The 18,099-nt window shown below is 45.4% G+C and overlaps 1 protein-coding gene across 1 annotated transcript in view; it reads left to right on the top strand.

Moving 5' to 3' along the window:
• znf385c (zinc finger protein 385C) overlaps positions 1-18,099 on the top strand; it is a 64,946-nt gene that overhangs the window by 36,606 nt on the left and 10,241 nt on the right. The window contains exons 2-3 of the mRNA XM_062526279.1: positions 9,577-9,719; positions 13,093-13,203. Of these exons, the coding sequence (XP_062382263.1) occupies positions 13,093-13,203 (111 nt within the window). The 5' untranslated portion in view covers positions 9,577-9,719. The remainder of the gene's footprint in view (positions 1-9,576; positions 9,720-13,092; positions 13,204-18,099) is intronic.

Here is an 18,099-nt window from a genome sequence, read left to right as displayed (position 1 = left end):
AAATGGTGCTGATTTAAATGATGGGCAAAGAGCAGATAAGCCAATGGGCATGAACTGCCTCATGCATGAACTAAAATGAATATAGCTTGTGGCTGTGAATAGCTGATGTTTGCTCTTAGCATCTTGCTCACGGTATAAATTACAGATTTGTTTTGTAAAATCTCAGTGATTCAGATGCACGTAGGCTATCAACAGTCCTCCAGTAGTAAATCAAGGAGACTATAGGAGGCTTGGTAATGCTAACTGCCAAAAGCTTACCCTGTATAAAGCTCCCCCCACACCCAGTCCAGCCACACTCTCATAATGTAAGATCCCATGTCAGCACTTAGTCTGTATTGCTCCCCTGGGCCTCCTAAAACACCCCAGTACTGAATATGAGGAACAGCCGAGGTACCATGTTTATGAGGTTATTTTGGGATTATTAAATGAACTAATGAATACTTAATCAGGGTCTTTTAATCATAATCATAATAATAAGCTGCATTTAAGAACAAGCACACACTGTCAAATATGCCCATGCACATGATGAAATACTGAGATCTCAATTGATTCCTAAGGAATATAAACAGCGACTTTGTGGACAAAGGACACTGCTAAATGCTAAGCTGAATTTTCTCTTTTAGAGTCTCAAGAGCCAAATGGCCATTTGACTAATGGCAGGAGGGCAGGTCTGAGCGTCAGGATTTGGAGTGTGGAGGGGGCAGGTACCATGAGCCATAAGGGCCAGGGGAGGTGGGGGTTGGGGGGGAGGGGGGTCTATTCTTATAATAATCATTAGCCTGCCCATTATTTCCCTCTGACTTGTTAGTCTGGCAGGCGTGATTGACATCTGGCACAATTAGATTACATTAACGAGGGCCGACTCATTCAAACGCTTCACCCACTCCCTCAAATTTAACGCACACACACACACACACACGCGGACACACACACACACACACGCACACACACACACACACACACACACTTATTCAAACGGCTCACCCACTCCCTCAAATTTAGCAGCAGGCTCTCTGGCAGCCGTTGCAGCTGCTCCTGAGTAATTGTACAGTTTGTCAATCACTTTTTTATTTCTTTATTTTCTTTGTTTTCCCCTTCCCCTGCTCTTCACACAAACAAATGGAAAGTTGCAGCGGTAATGAGTATTAAGAGAAAAGTGGCACTGAGTGTGCCAAAAAAGGTTTGAGTTTGTGTTTTGGTAAAAAAAAAAAAAAGAAAGAAAGAGGTTCTGTCCATTCTTAGGGTTTCATAAGGCTGCAGTCAAGTGTGCAAGTGACAGATATCCGTATGGTGACAGAAACATAGAAACTGGTCTGCCAACTGTCCTCAGTCTCTCTTCTCTCTGCCCAGCCACTCTCTCTCTCTCTCTGTCTCTCTCTCTCTGTCTCTCTGTCTCTCTCTCTCTCTCTCTCTCTCTCTCTCTCTCTCTCTCTCTCTCTCTTTCATTGTCTTTGTCTACTTGTCTCTTGCCATCCTCTCTTCTGTCTTCTTCTTCATCTCTCTCGATCCTTCCTCCCTCTTGTTTTGGAACGCTCCTCTTTTACCTTGATCCATCTACGATCCCTTCATCCTCCATCTCTCCATCTCTCTCCCTCCCTCTCCCTCCCTCTCCCTCTGTCCCTTTCTCTAGTTAAATGCTCCAAGGTGATGTCCTCTTAATTGCTTGTACAAGCCTGAGGGTAAAATGCCTGGCCAGGTGGTAGCAGCTGCTCCTTTGGTTCTCTCTTTTTAGTTCATGCTCACGCACACACACACACACACACACACACACACACACACACACACACACACACACACACACACACACACACACACACACACACACACACACTCACACACACACACACAATCTCCCTCTCTCCCTCTCTCTCTCTCTCTCTCAAGCATGCAAGCACGCACGCACACACACACACACACACACACACGCTCTCTCTCTCTCTCTTACACATACACACACACACACACACACACACACACACACACACACACACAGACACACACACAATCTCACTCTCTCTGTTTTCTCTCTCACACACACACACACACACACACTGTGCACAAACACAATCATTCTCTCACACACACACAACACAAACACACATGTATACACACACACACAAGCACACATGCTTTATCAACGGCAGGGGGAAATGCTCTCCGGCTGATGCCATCTGATGAGGCAGGATTTGATTGCCGTTTTTCCGGAATGATGTGTGACAGTTATTATCAGGCTGAATAATGTCATCCATCTACTGAAATGGCAAAATGTGTTCAAGCTTCGCCTTGGCTGCTCATTTCCCTTCCATGCACAGTTAGCTGCACACGCTAGCTGTTAGCTGTCTCTCAGAATATGTCTATGTACGTAGAGATACAGTATTTGTTGTAGTATTTAGGGAAATGTCAATAATTTTGCTTTGCGACTATAGAGGACTGTAGACGGACTAGTTGAAGTGTATTAATCGGTTCACCGTGTGAAAGGAGGATTTTGTTTGATGTTGATCTTTCACACCTGCTCTTTTTTGTTGTCTTATTCTTCTTGTCTTTTTTCTTTCATTGAATTTTTTCCCTTCTCTCTCTCCTTCTTGCCCTCCTTTCTTACACTTTCTTCCTTTTCCTCCTGTCCTCTCTCCTTTCATCTCTCTCTCTCTCTCTGTCCGTCTCACTCTGTCTCTCTCTGAAGCCGTCTCTGTCTGCCGTTTCCCCTATTACCCCGTTCATTATGAAGCCCTCCACTCTGTAATCATAACTAATCCCCGAGATTATGGAGAGATCAAGCCGTCTGTGTTTGCACTCGTTCCCTGGGAATGGATCACACACTGTCTTCACCCACTCTCCGTCTCATCCACGCTCACTTGTTCACCTCCAGTGTGCCGAGATGGCCGCTGACTCCACAGCCAGAACTGAGCCGGAGGTGGGCCAGTCACGGGCCAAACCTCAGCCTTGGCTATAGAGCGTGCTGTCGTCTGAGAAGCCTCAGTCTGATGAAGACCGAGAAAAATATCTCGGCAGATTATCACATACTGGTCTATGTTTGCGCGCTTCGGATTCTGTGTGCGTGTCTTATCATCATTTCTTAAGAGAGAGTGAGTGTGTTTGTGTGTAAGAGAGGGAGAGAAGAAGAGAGAGAGAGAGTTGGGAGACAAAGAATGGAATTTGAGAAAAGTAAGAGAAAAGAAACAACTAAGAAGAGAGCGCAAGTGCAAAAAAGAAAGCATATAAACATATATCATAAATTGCATATGTCCCTGTTTCCCTTGACCCCACTCAAGCTTGTTTACCCAGAGGCATTTTTGCCTCCCGCTGTTCATCTAACTGCACAAAAGAAATGCCACACGTGAACTGCCCTCTGACAGACTGATCGTGAGTGTGTGTGTGTGTGTGTATGTGTGTGTGTGTGTGTGTGTCACTCGTCCCTTTCGGCCCGGTGAATCATATTTCCTCCGCCTTGCTTAGCTTGGTACAGCCCGGCTCGCCGAGGCCTGACTGGCTAATCAGAACCTAATGAGATGGCTCCAGACACGAAGGGCATGCGCTCGACCAGAAACGACGCCGCACATTCCGGAAATTTCACACACCAAAACCCCACGCATCTGTCAGTGTCTGCAAAAAGCCCTGTTGTGCCCTGGCACAAGTGTCACTCTCATTCCTCTCTGCTGATAGTCGGAGCTGTTTGTTTTCGTTTTCGGGAGCTGGCTCGCGGAGTGCTTTTTTGGACGGCTCTTTTTGTGCGGAGCTGAGTAGCCTTGTTTGGAAGGGTTTCAGGCCGCATTGTTGTGCACGAACAGCCATTAGAGTCTCTCCCCGTGTCTGTTAATCAGTCGCGGCTCTCCACCCTTCCGCTTCGCTCTCGGCTGACTGGAGAACTCGCTCCGAGGTTGTTAAGCTCCCCGAAGCAAATTCCTGTTTCACGTTTCATTTTGGCTCCCAGCAGTCTTTCTGTCTTTTTCTCTCCCTCTCTCTCTCTTTCTCTCTCTCTCCCTCTCCCTCTCTCTCTCTCTCTCTCTCTCTCTCTCTATCTGTCTGTTTCTCTATCAGCACATCTCTTGGCTAGTGCGCTGCAGCACATCCAGGTGCGCTGGGCTGATAAATATTCATGAGCTTTTCATTTGAATATTTACATTACAATGTACTCCCTGCTCAGCCGCCGGCGCTTGTGTGTGTTTTGTTTTCACGCCGCGCGACAAACTCACACAGGAGAATTGTGGGATTATTGTCGGAGACAAGTCAATAGACGGTGACAAGCGCTAGTCCCTTCAAGCTGAACCGTGACCTCAATCACTGACCCTGGGCCCTGCTTGTGACCTCTAACCCATGACCTCTGGCCCATTGTGACATCATAATGGCAGTGTTTAGTGGCTCTCATTGCTGTTTGGTTGCCTGTCATTAAGGAGGCTAATAGAAGAGTCAGTCAATACAAAGGCAGTCTGTGATATCCTTCCTCAAATTCAAATTCTAAATTTAAATTCAAACTCTGTCTTTTATACCTCTGATAGCGTTCCCTTCATGCTGTGATGTCTGATCCTGTGATTCTCATTCCCTATCTGTCTGATAATATTTATACATTCACTCTGTGTTCAATTTGTTTAGAGTTGTCTATGCAGTGTAGATCTGCAATGTGCAATTGCTATGTGAGGTCCTACAAAACAAGAAATCAAGCACAGTGTGATCTGCTTTTCCCATAATATTAGCTTTACACACAGTACATGAAACATGGTTTCTTAAGAGAAACATTTTCATGATTTTTTTTATTTAAATTTTTACTAGTCTTCACTTTAATAGTGTATTTTTTCCGTTGAGTTCTTTTCTTGAGAGCTGAACTGGAAATAACTCCAGCTTCCTCAAAGCCTCAGAAGACTGATTCACCCAAAATGTCACTTCAAAGGCTTCGGGTCAAGACTTATATTTCTCCTCTTTAACCTTTTTTTTTTTTACTTTTAGAAAAACACACATTTGAAATGTAGCACAAGGGTAAAGGGAGTGTGTGTTGGTGGGTGGGATGTTAAGGACAGCGCACCCAGTGTGAGGACACCAGAGTCTGTGTGCAAGCATCGGTCTTTAAAAAAAACAACCCCCTTTCGCCTTTCTAAATTTCTCTTCCAGCTACTTATTGTAAGTGCCTGGAAGATTAATGAGATCAATTTCAGGGGGAAAGAGGGAGGGGCGAAGGAGAGAGAGAGAGCGAAACAGAGTGAGAAGAGAGTGAGAGAGAGATGGATTAAATGAGAGAGAGAGAGAGAGAGACTCAGTGTCCCCAAAACTCGTCCCTGACAAGCAGATTAAGTGGAACGACCCATTTTAGCTGAAAATGTGCCCCTCTTTCGCAACTGCAGACCTCCACCCACCTCCCCTCTTCTCCCCCACCTCCACCCTGGCTCCGCTCCGCTCCGCTGCACGGCGGCTGTTAGGAAACGTTCCCACCCTGCTGTCACCAGGACAACCGCGGTCCACACCTGAGCAGTGGTTTGAGAGCCCTGCAGGGTCCCTCAGGCTCATAGCCGCAGGGGCGCAGCACTGACACACTCCGTGATAGAGGACAAAATCACTACATCACTACAGTGTGAAAAACACTAACCTTTTTACTACTCTCCATGTAGATATTCTTTGCTTTGCTTTAAAAAATAGACATTTACTTGCTTTGCTAGAAAATTTAGAAATTAAAAAATGGTCGCGCTCCAAAATGGATACTTCTATTTTCTTTTAATATTTTTTTTCTGCTGCTACCAAGGGAAATATTGAAAGAAATTTTTTTTTGAAGTGCAACCTTTTTTGAAGTGCAACCATTTTCATTATTTTGTAGTAATGGAATTGGAAGGTGCACCCATTGTACAAGGAGAGGGAGAACGCATTTTGTTATGTAGAAGGACATCGAATTGAAACATTGTATTATTTTATTGTTATTATTATTGTTATTATTATTAATAATTATTAGTATTAGTATTAGTATTAGTATTATTTCTATTATCATTATTGAAATGCAATTACTTCAGCCTTGGGTGGCATTTGTAAGTCATCAATTGTAAATCTTGGCAACTAAAATAGATTGAAATGGAAAGTAAATAAAAGGTAATTATCTCCCTTCATTCAGGCTTTGTATTGATTCAGCCAGTGAAACATTGAGCCACTCAGATAAGTTGTTTCCACAATCAAGTGTGACAGGCTGCCCCAGTGCTTGAGAAAGGTCTCCAAATACTGACAATGAAAGTCACCAGAATAATCGTTAAATTGTGTAGATGCTGTGAGGCATTATGCATGTTAAAACAACAGAAATAGCATAGATAAGGTAAATATTGACAAATAATAATATGTCTTATACATTGCCATATTAAAAATTTATAAATTAAATATACATGATTTCTATAAATATGTTTGCATATTTTTGTTTGGGTGAATGGAGTAAGCGCGCACACACAGCACATGTTTTTTTTTCTTCTGTTTCCTCTGCCACCGCCCACCCCCCACTCAGCACATCAAAACAGTGCAGTGATCTTCACCATCATTTTACAAAAAAAGGTCAACAGCCCCTCTAATAATGTGCGTTGGCCTGCGAGTCCCAGGAGGCCTGCCTTCATCTACTCCTCCTGTAGCTAAAGCTCAGTGCGCGGGCTGGAGACGGACGAGGAGCGGCCTCGACGCGTGGAGGGGATCATTCTGTTAGCGTTAGCGCCGCCGCCACGCTTGATTGGGCCCACCCTGCTGATGGGACGCAGGGGAGACACGGAGATGAAAGGGAGAGAGAGAGAGAAAGGGATTGAAAAAGAGAGAGAGAGAGAAAGAGAGAGGGGTGAGGAAATCGATACGGCATAAATGGAGATGATGGATTCCTGGTGCCTAGTGCCAGAGAGGCTTGCTGCCCGCTTGCACACTCACACACACAGCTGGCAACAGAGAAGCGTGCGGGTGTGTGTGTGTGTGTGTGTGTGTGTGTGTGTGTGTGTGTATGTATGTGTGTGTGCTCTGTGAAAATGCTGCAGATCTCAGTAGGGATACACCTGCCCCACTGCCTAGGAATGATAGAAAACGTCTATCATTTCATTTATTCATTTAGTGAAAATGAAAATGTGATTCAGTTAATCTGTAATTTAGCTGGGGGGAAATATGCGCTATATAACATGATAGATTAATATAAATACATAAATATAAGCATTTAGAGACACCAGAGCCCTATCATATAACTTCATGACAAGGTACATAGCAAGTGACTAAGGTGTCAGTACAATTGGTATGTGCATGTGCAGTTAGAGGTGGCCCAGTGTTTTTGTAATTCTTCATTTGTCCCAACCACCCTTGATAAGGTCGACGCGCTGTTTGTTAAATAAGGGAGTGAGAGAGGAGATCAGCGCTCATGGGGAATTGTGTGGGGTGGGGGGCTGAGGCCACTTACAGGCTTGACACCCCCCCCCGCCCCCCCCCCCCCCCCTCCTCCGAAATTACAATCGATTGAAGCAGACTACAGGGTCGTATAATAAAAAGGGAGGTTAAATGGGTCGATTGTAACACTCGCTCACAGGCTCAGATTTTGTGAATTTGTGTGTGTGTGTGTGTGTGTGTGTGTATGCTCCACTGTGACGATATGCATAGTGGGGGGTGGGCTGATGGGTAGGGGGAGTGGGAAGAGGCAGGTGCAGGGAGCTGAAGGGTGGGTTTGCGAGGGGGGGGGGGGGGCTGATTTGGCAATGGAATGAGAAGCAGGTCGTGCAGAGCTGCGTGTGTAATGTGACTAGTTGACAGGTATGCTGCCCTACCCTAGCAAACTGATTACCCCTGCTGTGAGTATCACAGGCCCAGCATGTGAGGCGAAATGGAAGAAGGGGGATCTGTGTTTAGCTGAATTGAGTATGTATTTGGGGGTGGGGGGGAGAGTATGTATTTGGGGGTGGGGGGGAGTGTTGTGTCCAATGGACCGGTTTGAACCAGTTTAAGCTGGCTTGTGCCAGACCGTGGGGAGGGCTTCATGCTCCATTTCCTCCCCATCCTCCCAATTTCCCCACATTGATCTCGCGTGTGCTGCTCCTCATCACCAGTCTCTTATTATGACTTAATGAGTTACACAGATTCCATTTTGTGCTAGCAAACATTACGCGTGCATGTCATGTGCTAATGCCATTGCCAGGGGTCGTTTGTGCGCGTCAGGCAGAGAGTGACAGCTCTGATTTCCCAACGTGAAGAGGTGAGGAGAGGAAGTGATGGAGAGGAGAGGAAAAGAAGATGTATGAAGGAAGGAAAGGTGTTGTTGGGCTTTAGCTGCCTGACTATCACCATGCAGTTGTTTGATGCTAACCCTTAACTCTGCGGTGAGAGGGGAGAAAGGGAAAGTGTGAAAGGACGGAGAGGCGTTGTTGGGTCTTAGTCGGTTCGGTTATGAAGGAAGGAAGGATGGAAGGCGTCGCGGGAGCTTAGCTATCGCCACGCGCTCTGATGCGATTAGCATGAGCCACAAACGGTGGTAATTAAACTTCTCTCTCCGTACCCACGCTAATCACCAATCAGAGCGCTAATCAGAGAGCGGGGAATGGGGGCGCCGCAATCTGCAGTCATCGCACTTTTCAATCACTCACTGAGAGAAGAGGGGGGGGGCAGCGGATGGGAGGCACATGGGGGGGGCATGGGAGGACAGGAGAAAGGGACGAAGAAGAGGAATGATAGATAAGGAAAAAAAGAAAAATAGGGAGAGGTGACGGATATGTGGAAGAAAGAGGAGAATGATAGACAGAGGGAGGGACATGGAGAGAGAGAGAGAGACAAAGAAGCAGTGTTGCACAGTAAGCGCAAAAGCTCCGGAGAGAGAGATTGAGAGAAGGAAAGAGCGAGAGAGGAGGAGAGAGGCACTTTTAATAAGTCCTGATTGCTGTTAATGTGCACGGCGGATAATCGCTCTGGAGGAAAGTTTCACCTCTGGAAGATAAGGAGCCCTTTAATTGAGTGAGAGGAAACGCTTACTGTGGGACAGCCACAGAGATGAGGCGCCATCGGAGCAAGGAAGCGGGAGCCTGAATGTCACACTTGCAAAAAAAAAAAAAAAAAGTCCCTTTTTTTATGAAACGGTCCCTCTTCTCTATCAGTACAGGGACGGTGACAGTATCTATGAAAGTGGCACTAAGAAATTAACTTTTTTGCGTATTTCTGTTTAAGTTATTCAATCGCCAGCCTCAGGGAGCACTGACGGTGAACAGCCCAAAGTGTTTAGAAGTCTCTACATTATTAATGTGGTTTAAAAATAAATCTGTTATCAAAGATGGCATCTGATCCACTCCTGCCATTCTGCTTGTTGACATCATATTAAGATCAGAGACACTCATCCTCATTTGTAATGTACAGTAGAGCTCAAGGTAATGTTGATTCTAAATGTGTTTCCACTGGGAACGGCAGAATTACAGTCTTTAAGAGAAGTGCAATCGCAGTCTAGTCTACCTGTGCTATTATATGCTGTGTGTGTAGGCCTATGTGTGTCAGTCAACTGTATGTTGTAAAAAATGCAAAGCGCAACCCATAAACTCTAGTTGTGGTGTTGTCCTGCTGAATAACTAGCCTAAACTGATATACATTGACTAATTTGCTTCCTGCTTCCTCTTTCAACAGGAAGTCCCGCCCAGGGAAGCCCCCTGCTGGCCTCGCTGTCCCTGCCTGGCCGCCCCCTACAGCCCCAGCTGGACCTCAAGCACTTCCTGCCCCTTAGGGTCAATGGCACGACCCCCCTCAGCCTTTTCCCCAACTTCAACACGGTCAGTGGGCCCCTTGTGTACCTGTATGTTACTGGAGATTGTGTATGTGTGTGTGTGTGTGTGTGTGCGTGTGTGCGTGCGTGTGATAAGAGAATTATAGACAAAGAGGGTGTATGTGCGTTTGTGTGTGCTATCAAGTATGTGATGGGGGTGAGAAAGATTTTGTGTGTGTGCGTGCGTGTGTGCGTGTGTGCGTGTGTGCGTGTGTGTGTGTGTGTGTGTGTGTGTGTGTGTGTGTGTGTATGTGTGTGTGTGTGTGTGTGCGTGTGTGTAGAGAGAGAGAGAGGTAGAGAGAGACTAGCCCCCAGCATGATGTACCACATGTCATAAAAGAGGTCAGAGAGGTTGCCTCAACTGTGTGTGTGTGTGTGTGTGTGTGTGTGTGTGTGTGTGTGTGTGTGTGTGTGTGTGTGTGTGTGTGCGTGTGTGTGTGTGTGTGTGTGTGTGTGTGTGTGTGTGTGTGTGTGTGTGTGTGTGTGTGTGTGTGTGTGTGTGTGTGTGTGTGTGTGTGTGTGCAGGTTCAGTTGCAGTTATGATGTTTCACAGTCCCGACATGAGGCCAGAGAGTTTTTTCCTTCTTTCATCACCTACTGCAAGTGCACAGTATGTGGTGATGGTGTGTGTGTGTGTGTGTGTGTGTGTGTGTGTGTGTGTGTGTGTGTGTGTGTGTGTGTGTGTGTGTGTGCACGCGCGCTTGTGTGTGTGTGTGTGTGTGTGTGTGTGTGTGTGTGTGTGTGTGTGTGTGTGTGTGTGTGCACGCGCGCATGTGTGTGTGTGTGTGTGTGTTTGTGCGTGTGTGTGCACGCGCGCTTGTGTGTGTGCGTGTGTGTGCTTTGAGGTCTCAGCCCTCACACACTGATAGCCCCCTGTTCAGACGTGAGCGTGTGGTGTCCTGTCGGTTCTGCCTGATCTCTTAACTCTGGGAGCTCCGCTGGGCCGCTGGGGGGTATTACGGATATTAGGCCCACAGTGGGCAGCTCATCCCCACCACTCGTAGGCTTTAGATGGGGACCAGCACTGGACCGCCTGGCTCATAGGTGACTCTGGAGCAAGACCTGTGATCATTGTACAGCCCCGTAGAATGCAGCGGAAAGTTTCACTCATTTGAATGGGCCTTTTGGAGGTTCGATATATCTGTTATTCCTTTTCTGTGCAGGTCCTGTTTGTCCTGCCAGTGGATTATTCTTATACCTATAGTCTATTAAGCGCTTCTTATGATTATGGTTGGTGTAATATAGTGTTGTTTTGTTTTCATTTGGCCATTGATTAAGTTGACATTGTACTTTAGTTTTATTATTGCTTAACATGCCTTAGTTATTGTTATTATAATTCATTGAATGACTTTATTGTTTATTTACTATTCTCCCATATATTTGTTGTTTTTATAAGGTTTGCTTGAATTCATATTATTTATTGCTATTCTCCCTACTTTAGTCTGACCAACTTTTTGGATTTGTTTACTGTTAATTTGATTATAGTATTGTTTTTATTTGTATTTTGCTTTGGAGTCTGCCAAATAGCATAACCATAACCATTATTCATTATTCCTGACATAATTTTCTTTTTCAAAAATCATAATTTGTTTTCAAAGAACAAATTCAGCTCTGATGACCCGTAGAATGTAACCCTGCCAGACAGTTTACATACAAATTCTGTCCAGTAGAATAACAGTAACACCGCAGGTCCTTAATAGCACATTAGTTCAATTCTGAAGCTCACTCTGGGTCTGCAGTCACAGCGCCAGGTGTAATTGTCTTGATTTGGACCTGGCACATTAGAGCTCCTTCCACACTTAGAAGGTCAGTCACACTCAGCCTACACTGGAGCATGTGCTTATAGCCACAGAAAATGTGTTTTCACACTTTGGATTTTTTTTATTTATTTTTGGTCACTAATAGTATTAGTATCTCAGATATTTTTGAATTAGAAGCTGACAAATAACAGAAGTTGCGTGATATAACGCATCATTAAATGGTAATTATTGTTTGGGAAGTGTATCATTGATTTATTGGGAGAGATCTGGGTATAAATGCAGTCCAGAGAGCAAACAAGAAAGCACGCAAAGCATGATGGGAACTTAGGCTAAAGGCCTTCCTCTAGTCCCTCCAGCTGATTCATGTTACCTCCCTGTGAACCCAAGATGCAGTCTGGGTTTGTACTGATTAAAGGAGATGCTCTTAAGGAATGCATACTAAACTTAAAGTGAAAGTCAATCAGACCCGTCTGGTCTTAATCAGTATTTTAAAAACCACTAAATCAGTTCATCAGTTATCGATTAGGGTTAATAATTAAGGATATTTTTACAGTTAATGAATGTGCCCTGCACAACAGGAATCTGTGACCCACTGGGATGTTACATTTCTGCACATTTGCAAATCTGTTGCTGACAGTATCACCATTTTAAATATGAACCCTTGTAAACAGCATATGATAATGCACAAAACTCCAGCCAAATGGCTCTTTACTCTCCCCTGGGAGCCCGTAATGATGCCTAAACTGTGCTTAAAACATCACCTGCCTCTAAACTACACGTGTGTGTGTGGTGGACTGGGACAGTGGCAGCCGCATTGTGTACTGTACTGCACTGCTGTGCGTGTGTGCGTGTGTGCGTGTGTGCGTGTGTGCGTGTGTGTGTGTGTGTGTGTGTGTGTGTGTGTGTGTGTGTGTGTGTGTGTGTGTGTGTGTGTGTGTGCGTGTGTCTGTGTGTGTGTGTGTGTCTGTGTGTGTGTGTGTGCATGCGTGAGTGTGTGTGTGTGTGTGTGTGTGTGTGTGTGTGTACACATTTCTATGGTAATGCGTGAAAGGCATGAGGAAGGGCGGTAGTGCTCTGTTGTGAGTCACTCTCTTGAGTGTCTTGACGCCTGTGTGTTTTACGTAAGCATGCAGTAGGGGCTCCTCATGCAGCACAGCACAGCGCAGCACAGCGCAGCGCAGTGGACCACTGCAGCCAGCCACGTCAGCCCAGGTCCTTCACAACAGATTAGCCCTGGCCCTGGATAGCAGCCATGGGGGGGTGTGTGTGTGTGTGTGTGTGTGTGTGCGTGTGTGCGTGTGTGTGTGTGTGTGTGTTTGTGTGTGTGTGTGTGTGTGTGTGTGTCTTTGTTTGTGTTTGAGTGTGTGAGTCAGGGGGGATGTTTGAGAGAGATAGAGAGAGAGAATGTGTGTTTGCTTCAACTGTGCTTTACATTAAAATGTTTTTTCATCACCAGTAGACAATTTTTTTCTTCCATCTATTATATATGTATTTATTTGTTCCTTATATTTAAAGTAATGTGTGACTTTGGCAACATTTGCATGTGTTTATGTCTCTCTCTTTCTCTCTCCCTCTCGTCTGTGTGTGTGTGTGTGTGTGTGTGTGTGTGTGTGAGCCCAGATGGACCCGGTCCAGAAGGCGGTCATCAACCACACGTTTGGGGTTCCGCAGCCACTCAAGAAGAAACAGATCATCTCCTGCAACATCTGCCACCTACGCTTCAACTCAACCGTTAGTGAGAAGCACTCTTTCTCCACCTCCTCTCCTCTCTTCCCCTCCTCCTTCTGTTCCTCCCATTCTCATTCTCTTCCTCCTCTCTCCCTCTCTCTCTCTTTTTCTCCCCCACCCCAAAAATATAACCATTTGAAAATACCACTCAAGTCAAACTAATCTTTATTAATGTAGCGCCTTTCGCGCAGACTTGCAATGCTATAGGTGCTTACCAATAGCATAGCAAAAACACAAGAAAATGTTATATATAAAATATGATCATTCAGAATAGCTATAGACCGCTGAGGCACAGCAAAGCAGAATGATTAAGACATCATTTTAAGTGGTTACTACGGTAGATAATAAAGCCAGTGCTAGAATAATATGAATGAGAATAAATATTTTTTAAAAATTGCCTATTTCACAGTAGCATGTATGCACACGTATGCCCTTACTGTATCACTTAACATTATAGTATTGTTGTTACATTGTAATTACAGTATAAGTACAGTATAACACATTTATTAATAGTGTATTTTAGTTGAGCTGCATTGGTATTCTTTAGTTCGATGTAACTCTAATCATATTCCCAGTGCTAACAACTATGTAATTACACAATATTAAGGTATTATTACGGATTGTTATAACATGTGTAACACTAGACTTGAGCATATTCAATAGTGTAGTGATAATGTAACAATGCGCAGTAGTGTTCACTGTGCTGCTGTACTGACCTCGTACGTACACATAACTACACTGGCACTGTTGTTGTTGTTTTTATGTATTTATTTATTTATTCTCATTCCCAGTCCTCTCTTCCCTTCTCTTCCTCCTCTTCCTCTTCCTCTCGCTCTGCTCTCCTCTCGGGTCCTTTCTTTTTTGCTCTGCTCTTCTCTTCCCCGATCCTCTCCCTTTTTCTTTTTCTTTCTTTCTCTCCTGCACTCATCCTTTCATCCCCTCCCCTCCCTCTTCTAATTCTCCGTCATCCGTCATCCTGTCCCCCCACCCCCCGCCTATGCTGTCCCTATTCTTACCTTTGCCTGTGGCATTTTCTGTTTTTCTGTTTAATCTGTGCGTGTGTGTCTGTGTGTGCGTGTGTGTGTGTCTGTTTGTGTGTGTGTGTGTACGCGCGTGTGTGTGTGTGTGTGTGTGTGTGAGAGAGAGGGATGCTCACAGTCAAGTGTCTATGCCTGTATGCATATGTATGTGTGTGTGTGTGTGTGTGTGTGTGAGAGAGAGAGAGGGAGAGAGAGAGAGACAGAAAGTATTGTATGTGCACTCGGCAATGTTTTGGCTGAGTATATTCTGTGTATATTTGTCTTGTTGTTAACCACAAAATGTGTGGTAGAAAGTGTGACCAGTTATCACCAAGGAACAGAAATAACCCATTGTAGGACTTCCAGTGGTCCCTCCTCACGCTCCCTCCCCTTCTCTCTCTCTCTCTCTCTCTCTCTCTCTCTCTCTCTCTCTCTCTCTCTCTCTCTCTCCACATACCCTCTCTTCATTCCCTTTTTTGCTCACAATATTCCCCTATTCTCTCTGTTTCTCTGTTCTTGGCTTCAATCCCCAACCCAATTTCCTCTTGTGCACACACACAGATGCACATACACACACATACACACCATAGAAGATTATAAGTGGAGAGTAGATCAGCTTTCTTCTGTAGATTTTCCATTCAGAATGTCTAATTACATTTTTTTTGTCTGAGTGTGTGTGTGTGTGTGTGTGTGTGCGCGCGTGTGCGTGTGTGCGTGGCGCGTGTGTGCATGGCGCGTGTGTGTGCAAGAGAGATAGAGAGAGAGAAAGAGAAAAGAAGGAGAGCATCAACTCAAAGTCAGATAAGTTCAGTCTATTATCGCTCTCCATATAAAAGTCACGTTTACATCAAATATCTCTTTCCCTCTCCTTCTAACCCTTCCCTTCTATCCCTTCTTTCTGCCCATTCTTTTCTCTTTTCTTCTTTTGTTTTGAATCCCTCGATTGTCTTATGGATCTGTGTTTTGAGAGGGTGTTGTCGGGTTGCTAGCCTTTAAGAGTATCAGTAGTCAATATATTTTCATTTTCTTTTTTATCACCGGTGACCTCTCTCTCTTTCACACACACACACACACACATACACAAACACACACACACACACACACACACACACACACACACACACACACACACACACACACACATATATACACACACACACACACACACACACACAATCACTCCCCTCTTCTCTCTATCCTTTCCACATCCATTGCCTGTAGAAAACTGATAACAGAGCAATTTGCCTTTCTGTTTTTTTTTCACTTTTATTTCTTAGATGTTTGACTTGTTGGGACTTGATTTGCACCCTGAGTTTTATGACTTATTAGCATTTTAATGGTAGAATCCCAATGAGGCCTTCAAGCCCAGTCGTAATTTCTGAAAAGGGGGAAGAGAGATGGGTGTGTGTATGTGCGTGTGTGTGAGAGTGAATGTGCATATTTGCATATGTGCGTGTCTGTGTCTGTATGCATGCACCTGTGTGTGTGTGTGTGTGTGTGTGTGTGTGTGTGTGTGTGTGTGTGTGTGTGTGATGGGAATGACATGAGTCGACGCGTCTTCAAATTGCTCCTACACAAGCTTATTATTACAGATGCTATTAAATTGCTCTGTCATTTTGAACAGAATGAGACTGCGATGATAGAAGTCATCAGTTTCAAATAAGAGTGTTGAAGCCCCCCCCCCCCCCACCCTAACCCCCCTCCCTGCTGTCTCTTTGCCTGCATTGACCACGTATGCCTTTATTATTTCTTATGTCCTCATTTGTGGATGATGTCCTTATTGCTTGTTGGTGCGAGTGCCTTTTTGGCGGCTGCTCCGGTGTTTACTTGCATCAGCCAATTTAGTGATGTTTTACTGTGTGTGTGTGTGTGTATGTGTGTGTGTGAGGGAAAGATAGAGAGACTGAGTCTGTGTGTGTGTGTGTGTGTGTGTGTGTGTTTGTGTGTAAGTAGTGATAGCGGGTGTGTGCAAATGTGCCTGGTCATATAAGTGTGTGTGTGTGTCCACATCTCTTTATCCTTGAGAAATCAGGAATAATGACTGAGTTGGCTGAGTGCTGATGGCTGACTTGACGCTGACTGACCCGTGATCATTAACTAAGTCTCCTCCCTCTCCTCCTCTGTGCTTCCAGCCGCGGCATCAGGGGCCCGCCCCCCTGAACCAGGAAGTGGAGTCGTGATTGGCTGCAGGCAGCCCCTGAGGCTATCTGTAGGGGGCGCTGCTAGTGAGTGGTGAAGGTTAGACTCTGAGACAGGAGTGACTAGTGGGAGTGTGTGTGCGTGTGTGTGTGTGTGTCTGTGTGTGTGTCTGTGTGTTTGAGTCATTGAGTCTGACTCACATCAGATGACGGCAGTATGCAGTGGTGTGTGTGTGTGTGTGTGTGTGTTTCCGTGTGTTTGTGTGAGTCACTCTATGTGACGCACATATGATATGACAGCAGTTCGTGTGGGTATGCCTGAGTGTGTGTGTGTGTGTGTGTGTGTGTGTGTGTGTGTGTGTGTGTGTTGTTGTTGTGTGTGTTCTTTGCACGCTGAATGATTATCGTGCAGAAGCATTCAGTGCTGTTGGCTATCCCCCTTTAACACACACACACACATACAAACACGCACACACACACACACACACACACACACACACACACACACACACACACACAGCCCTCTCCTCTAGCCAGTGGCACAGCAGAAGAGGAGGGGCCGGGTCAAGGTCACTGGAGGGGTCTGCTGCTCGCTTTTGTCCTGCTCAGCCTATGGGCTGTGTCTCACTCCATCTCTTTCACACACACACACACACACACACACACACACACACACACACTCACACACACAGAGAGAGAGTCATGCACGTGCACCCTCCATGTCTCACTCCATCTCTCTTACACACACACACACACCAGTTCACACTTCATCTCTCTCTCTCTCTCTCTCTCTCTCTCTCTTTCTCAAACACACACACACACTTTCTCACACACACTCACACACGAATGCCCCTACCCCCACACACATGAGTGTGAAACACACACACACACACACACATATAACCTTAATGACCCTTTCTCTCTATCTCAAAACAGCACAAATATGTACCCTTCATCTTCTCTCTCTCTCTCTCTCTCTCACACACACATACACACACACACTCACACACTCTTCTCATCACCCTCTCATTCTCCTCATCCCTTCCTCTCTCCCCCGTTGCTTGTGCACTCTCCTCTTGACTCTGGCCTTGCACTGGCCTGCATCAGGACCTGGTGCATTTTACACTCCATCGCCTTTTATGCCTCCATCACCTTCTCTATTGTGTTCTTGTGCCCTTCTCATCAATTCTCTGCACTCTCTCTCTCTTTCTCTCTCTCTCTCTTTCCTCCTTTCTTTTTTTCTTTCCTTCTTGTGTGCCCTCTTTCGCTCTCTGCATCTTACCATTTTCATCTCTTTGCTTATTTTCTTCCCTTTATTCTCGCTCCTTTCTTCTCACTTCTCTCTCTCTCTCTCTCTCTCTCTGTCCTCCCCTCTTCCCCCTCTCCCTCCTCACCCCCTATGCCATGCTCACACACTGCTCGGCCATAAACTGAAATGGCAGATCATTTGCAAACGCTGTCTGCTGACCCACATCTGCATAAATTATTTGACTGCGTGTGCGTATGTGTGTGTGTGTGTGTATGTGTGTGTGTGTGTGTGTGTGTGTGTGTGTGTGTGTGTGTGTGCTCTTCAGCGGTTCTGATTATGCTTCCTCTGTTCCACACTGCTGAGCGGCAGTTTTCCCCCTCTCTCCCGAGGACGCACTAGAACGCGGAACATGGCGCCGCGTTCCCTCTCTTGTTCTTCTTGTTCTCTGTTCTTCTCGTTCTTGTTCTTGTTCTTCTTAACGTGTGCATAACAT

The sequence above is a fragment of the Sardina pilchardus genome, chromosome 22, assembly GCF_963854185.1.
Source record: "Sardina pilchardus chromosome 22, fSarPil1.1, whole genome shotgun sequence".
Lineage (NCBI taxonomy): Eukaryota > Metazoa > Chordata > Actinopteri > Clupeiformes > Clupeidae > Sardina > Sardina pilchardus.
Note: the sequence above shows the minus strand (reverse complement) of the source record. Positions and strands in the feature narration are given on the sequence as shown.